The sequence below is a fragment of the Drosophila serrata genome, unplaced genomic scaffold, assembly GCF_035046125.1.
Source record: "Drosophila serrata isolate PLE 108 unplaced genomic scaffold, ASM3504612v1 contig_382, whole genome shotgun sequence".
Lineage (NCBI taxonomy): Eukaryota > Metazoa > Arthropoda > Insecta > Diptera > Drosophilidae > Drosophila > Drosophila serrata.
The window spans coordinates 7,915,619-7,921,959 of NW_028257280.1; the positions used below are offsets into that span (position 1 = coordinate 7,915,619).

The 6,341-nt window shown below is 37.8% G+C and overlaps 1 protein-coding gene across 1 annotated transcript; it reads right to left on the reverse strand.

Moving 5' to 3' along the window:
• Positions 1-339: 339 nt before the first annotated feature.
• Positions 340-1,234, reverse strand: LOC110185991 (uncharacterized). The gene has a single exon (XM_020955022.2). The coding sequence runs from the start codon at positions 1,139-1,141 to the stop codon at positions 734-736; it is 408 nt and encodes a 135-aa protein (XP_020810681.2). The 5' UTR covers positions 1,142-1,234; the 3' UTR covers positions 340-733.
• Between the last annotated feature and the right edge of the window lie 5,107 nt (positions 1,235-6,341).

Here is a 6,341-nt window from a genome sequence, read left to right on the forward strand (position 1 = left end):
GGTGGCTGTGAAATGATTTATGCAAAATCTGTGCCCAACGCTTTCCTACCTCCCCCCCTCGCCAACGTTAACAAAAATGAATATAAATTGTGCAATTTCATGTTGTTCTTTTCGCTGACCCCGGCCCCCAAAAACTTAGCTCAACTTTTTATGTCCGGCAAATTAATTTAAAAGCAGCAACAACAATCGCCACAAGTACACAATAAGTACACGAGAAGAAAGTTAATTAGAAAAAATAATTATTTAAGATAGAGTTAATGGTAAAATTTAAGGAATAGTTAACTTCAAGATGTACACATAATTGGTTTTTAAAATATATAAATTGTAAACTCTACATTGTTTTGCATAAATTTTTAATTAAGCTTTATTAAGTTACTTAAAACTGTATAAGAATTATATTTTACATTGTAGGTAATTGTAATACTTATTTATATTTTATGGAAATTACGAATTAATTACTTCACTTGAATAAGACTTTGACTAGTAAACTTATGTAAAAACAATCAATTGAACTTTGTTATGGGTTTATTTTGCATATAAAACGCAACAATTTCAGATTGCAAAGGACTTTTAATACTCAACATTACCAAGTCAAATAATATTTGTATTCCTTTAAGTGTAAAATAACAAATTGCAAAAGGGACCCAGGGCCTGCCTTCCTGCACATTATTTATAATCTCAGATTGAATGATTTTCACCACGTTCCTTTTTTTCTCATCCCTGGAGTACAGCATTAGCCGATGATAATTTTCTGATAGCCCAGGTAACCGGGATAGTAACCACTGCCATAGCCATAATAACCTGGAGTGGAACCATAGTAGTTGTAGGGGTAGCCGGGAAATGACCAGGAATAACCACCACTCCACCCGGCAAAGGGGAATCCGGCGATGCCGCCGCTAAAGAAGATGCCACGCCGCCGCCGTCCCGGAAGCAGATTTCGCACTGTTCCCTGCCGCACCGCAGAGCCGCCAATTTCCTGCTCCAATGACAGCAAATCCGTTTTTACATCGCCAACTGGTGCCACATCCTTGTCAACAGACGATGCCGTCATTGCCGCCATTGCGCCACTCAAGTGCGTGCCCGGCAGCAACATCAATGGCAGCAGCAACAACAACATCAGCAACACTCGCTCTCGACGCATATTTAAATATTTAAATATTTAATTTAACGATGAAAATATGATATTTATATTTAATTCAATCGACAAGCCGCGTCAATGCTCTTCACACAACTGTCAGTCAAAGGGTCGCTGATGTTACCTATTTATATATGGATAAGTCCGACTTCAATTTAATGCCAACACCATTGACGTTTGTTTTAAAGCCCGCTAATTGAGGCCAATGGAAATTGTTTAATACATGAAAACTTGTACAAAAAAGAAATCAGTGACAGAGGGAAAAAATGAGTGAAGCTACAAAGAGTCAAAATTGGGACACATTAAATGAGTCAATCAATAGATCAATTATATATGTGACATGAATCTAATAAAGCCTTGATCACACTTTAAATTACATTTTAAATAAACTTACTTTCTATGAATGATATATATAAAGATCAATAGTTTAATCCAACTACTTATTTAGTCTTTATGTTAAAAGTCGAATTGCTAGCTTAAGATATATATTTACCCAGACTACAAATCTTCTTCAAAGTTTAAGTATTTATAACTAAATTAATTTCTCGGTGTACATAAAAAACCCTGTAAAACTCATGGAAGAAAAAATAACCATTGAAGTTCCAGAGGGCGAAGACAAAAATGTTCTAACAAATGAGACGCATTAGGCAAGGCAATCAATGTGGTTTGGCCACAAAAAAATAAACAAATTCAACACGACGCCAGAATGCTCTTTTTTTTAAATCGGATTTATATTGTCCATAAGTATTTGATATTATTTAACCTATTCAATCGGATTACAAGTTCGGAATAAATCTTGTGAAGATACTGAAGATACTACTCTGTGAATGCTTACCCGAAATCGCTTTATGAACCGAATTATGAAGGCATGACAGCATTTGTCTGATATTTGTCGAAAATACCCGCTCCACAGTCTCCACTCACAATACTCATTTTCCTACACTCATTTGGCTGACTGACTGGCAGACCTTGTGTCCCTTTTCACACATTACGCATACGCCACGTTGTCCCATTCTTTGCTAGCTCGTTGGTTGCCAATTGACACATTTCATGTTCAGATATGCGTAAATAACAATTATTGTAATTTTTCAAAGCGCTCGTTGCGAGACAAAGCCCAGACTTGTGACAATTCAGCGATAATAGAAAAGCGTAACCTTAACCGACAGCGTGCGAACCTTGAACTTGAGTGACATGGGCAAAAGGGCGCCGGATGTTTTTATTTTCTCTTTATTCTACTTTTTTATAGCTACACATACTTTCTGTTCTGCAACACAGTATTCACTCCCTTTTCATATATGAATGTACGTACATATAGGCATCAGGCGTGGATGTGTCGATGGGCCCCGTGTCGTCGTCGGCGGCGCTTTGTGTATGTTTGCCAATGTGTCAACATTTTAGATTGCCTTGCATGATTTGCAAGAAAAATGAAGACAATAGTTGAGTTTTACACTCTCCACTCGAACAACCCAGTGGGGGCAAGTACCGCTGTCAGCGTGTCACGCGATTTGCTGCCTTTGAACGAGTATGAAATGAATATATTTGTCATAAAGGAAAGTCATGACCCCGCTGTTTGTGGGTGTCGTCGAGTTCTTTATCCCCGATTAACAAGTGCCCAAAGCAAAGGGATAAAGTATGAAGTATCGTAAAGGGTTGCTGGACTAATTGCTACCTGGTAGCGGTAGTTATATATGTTTTATATATTTCTATAAAGCAGCTTTGGGGTTTATTTAAATGTTACTCGAACGTTAAAACAAGTCAAAGGTTGTGCAGATTTTATTGAACATTTAATGATAGTATTTTATGGTAAAAATGTTAAGGGATTAAGTTGGTTTGAAAAGATATGAAAGTTGCAGATTTTAAATTCTGTTGAGGATTAATTCAACAGAAAAACAAGAAAGGAAGCTAACTGCTAAGCTTTATGTTAATCTCTAGAGGCAACAGCTTCTCTCCCACGCACTCACATTCTCTTCTCTGCTCTGCTCTGCTTTGCTCTGCTCTGCTCTGCTCTGCTCGCGGACTATAAATAGAGGCGCTGAGGGCCCGCGCGCCTCAGTCTGTCCTAGGGGTACCTAGTGTTAACATCTCAAGTATGACGTGGCCAATGCAATACATCTGGATGACTAGGAAGAAGCTCCCTTTGGATGGAATCTGCATTCTTGGTCCCAACACTGGAAGGAAGTAAGCAATGACGTGTCATTTACTGCGGTAAGTCTTAACCATGACATGATCAGGCCTGAGTCTAAACTTTATATTCCAATTTATTTCTTTATTGCCATTGTCCTCTTTAGATACTTAGATACTTACTCATTCTTATAGATACTTTAGATACTTACTGATATAGTTACTTACTGGTTATAGATACTTACTGTTCAGAGTTATTTAATGTTCATTGATACTTACTGGTCAGAGTTACTAAATGTTCATTGATACTTACTGATCAGAGTTACTTACTGCTTATTGTTTATAGTTAAATTAAATATCAGCTCGCTGCTCCTCTCTGCCTCTCCCCCTCTCACTCTATGTTAATCGCTCTATGTTAATCTCTAGAGGCAACTGCTTCTCTCCCACGCACTCACACTCACTTTCTCTGCTCTTCTCTGCTCTGCTCGGGGACTATAAATAGAGGCGCTGAGGTCGCGCGCGCCTCAGTCTGTCCTAGGGGTACCTAGTGTTTACATCGATAGTGATAGTGCAAGTGATCAGCCTTCGACCTCAAAAATATGACGTGGCCAATACAAAACATCTGGATGACCACGAAGAAGCTCTCTTGGATTCTTGGTCACTACACTGGACGGAAGTAAGCAATGACGTGTCCTTTACTGCGGTAAGTCTTAAACATGACATGATCAGGCCTTGGTCTAGACTTTATATTCCAATTTATTTCTTTATTGCCATGGTCCCCTTTACATCCTTAGATACTTACTCATGCTTTTAGATAGTTTAGATACTTACTGATATAGTTACTTTCTGGTTATAGATACTTACTGTTCAGAGTTTCTTAATGTTACAAATGTCGCAAGTCATTGTTTATTAGTGTTCAAAGTGATCATACATACTTACGGGTCATAGATACTTACAGAACATAGTTACTTACTGATCATAGTAACTTATTGATTATAGTTACTTACTAGTCATAGATACTTATTATTCAGAGTTACTTACTGCTCTTAGTTAATTACTGATCATAGTTACTTAATATTTATTGATCTATCTGGCCATAGATACTTAGTGTTGATGCTAATCAAGAATTTACATACATATGTATAAACTTTATATGGTCGGAGATGACTCCTTCACTACGTTGCAAGCTTCTAACTGAAATTAGTATACCTTGCAGGGGTATAAAATATAAATGTAATTAAATTACTAATAGAAACAAGAAAGGAAGCTAACTTCGGCACGCCAAAGTTTATATACCCTTGCAGATAGAACTTCTATGAATAGGAATCCATACAATATAAATTATATATATTTGTGTTAAAAAACAATGAAGTAATACCTGCTATCACTTCATTCACCTATACATATTATATTTGCAGTTTTACATTCACAGATTTGCATTTTTCGTCAACATCAAACGATCGTTTGTATGGCACCTATATGATATAGTCGTCCGATTTTCATGAAATTTGACACAAAATATAAAGACTAATATAAAATGGCTATACCTCAAATTTTATGAAAATCTGTTGAAAACCGAAAAAGTTATAAGTTTTAATTGTATTAATTTCTCGATCGTTCCTATGGGAACTATATGATATAGTAGTCCGATTTTCATAAAATTGTATGCAAAATTGTAGAGTATAGTAAAATGGCTCAAATTTGATCAAGTTCTATAGAAAACTGAAAAAGTTAAAAATGTTTTTTTTTTCCGACATATATACGAGTGAGAGTATATAGAAGGCTAACTACACAGTTTCATTCAGATAGCTTCAAAACTGAGAGACTAGTTTGCGTAGTTTGCGACAGACGGACAGAAGGACAGACGGACAAACGGACATGGCTAGATCGACTCGGCTGTTGATCCTGATCAAGAATATATATACTTTATATAGTCGGAGGTGCCTCCTTCACTGCGTTGCAAACTTCTGACTGAAATTATAATACTCTGCAAGGGTATAAAAATGTTTAGTATATATTCCAACTTAAAATAAACTTAGCAAAGCATTACAAAAAGCTGACCAATATCCCCCTGTTTCAGTAACCATTCTTAGTAATCACGTTAGAAAAAGCACCCCCCAATGAGAAATCAGAATTGGGTTAGTTCCGTTCGCCGTCGCATTTTAATTCTATTTGCACATTCGGGGCGAAACTTGTGAATACAAAAGGCAAAACTATAAACAAAGGCAGCAGGACGAGAATGAGAACGAGAAATTGCGTCGCCTAGATAACTTCAGCAACTTTTCGCGATTTCCGCGACTCGCGACTTTCGACTTTTCCGTAGTATTGTGCGGTGCACTCGTATGGGTGAGTATCTGTGTGTCAACAAATGACTCGAATGAAATTTATAAGCAAAGTTAGCTAGACGTTAGCTAGTGTTAGTGGCACCGGCACAGGCAAAAACTTGATAAGGGTTCTCGCTGTTGGTAAGTGAAGTTTCCTCTCCCCCAAAAAAGCCATCCAGCTCATCCAAAAGATACCAAAATATCAGGAATGGGAACGGCATAGTTGCGGTCCACTCCCCCCACAAGTTCAACAGGAGGCCAATAACATGGCCAATGTATTAATTTACGCAAGTCAAATTCAAACTTTGAGTTGAGTTAATTAAATGCCCGGCTGGTAGAGAGAGAGTGAGCTTAACTCAAATAGAAACTAATGATAAAAGGCCACCGAAAGGCAAACCGGGCAACTTACTGGTCAAGAAAGCAGCCAGCCACCTTCTTGGCTTCTTGGAAGCGATTTTCGGTCCAGGAAATGGTCAAGCCGGTCCTTGTCGGAATAATAAGACCAAATCCTTGACTACACTCGTCCACTTTCAAAGGGAAAACGTCTTCAATGACGTGCCAGCCAAGGCGACTTTAGCTTCCACTTCTACTTTTGGCCAAAGGACAACGAGTGCAAATGTGAGCCAGTTAAACCCTTGAGCATTGTATAATCAATGAACCTATTCTGTTCATTGAATTCTGGCGAAGATGTGAACCGAACCCCATCTGTAGTTGAACAAAGTAGGGGCTTAAAGTTCGTACATTGTTGTTAGCCGGCAAAG

What these genes read in the sequence shown, in the direction of transcription:
- LOC110185991 (XM_020955022.2), bottom strand. Translation starts at nt 1,141, where the DNA reads ATGCGTCGAGAGCGAGTGTTGCTGATGTTGTTGTTGCTGCTGCCATTG.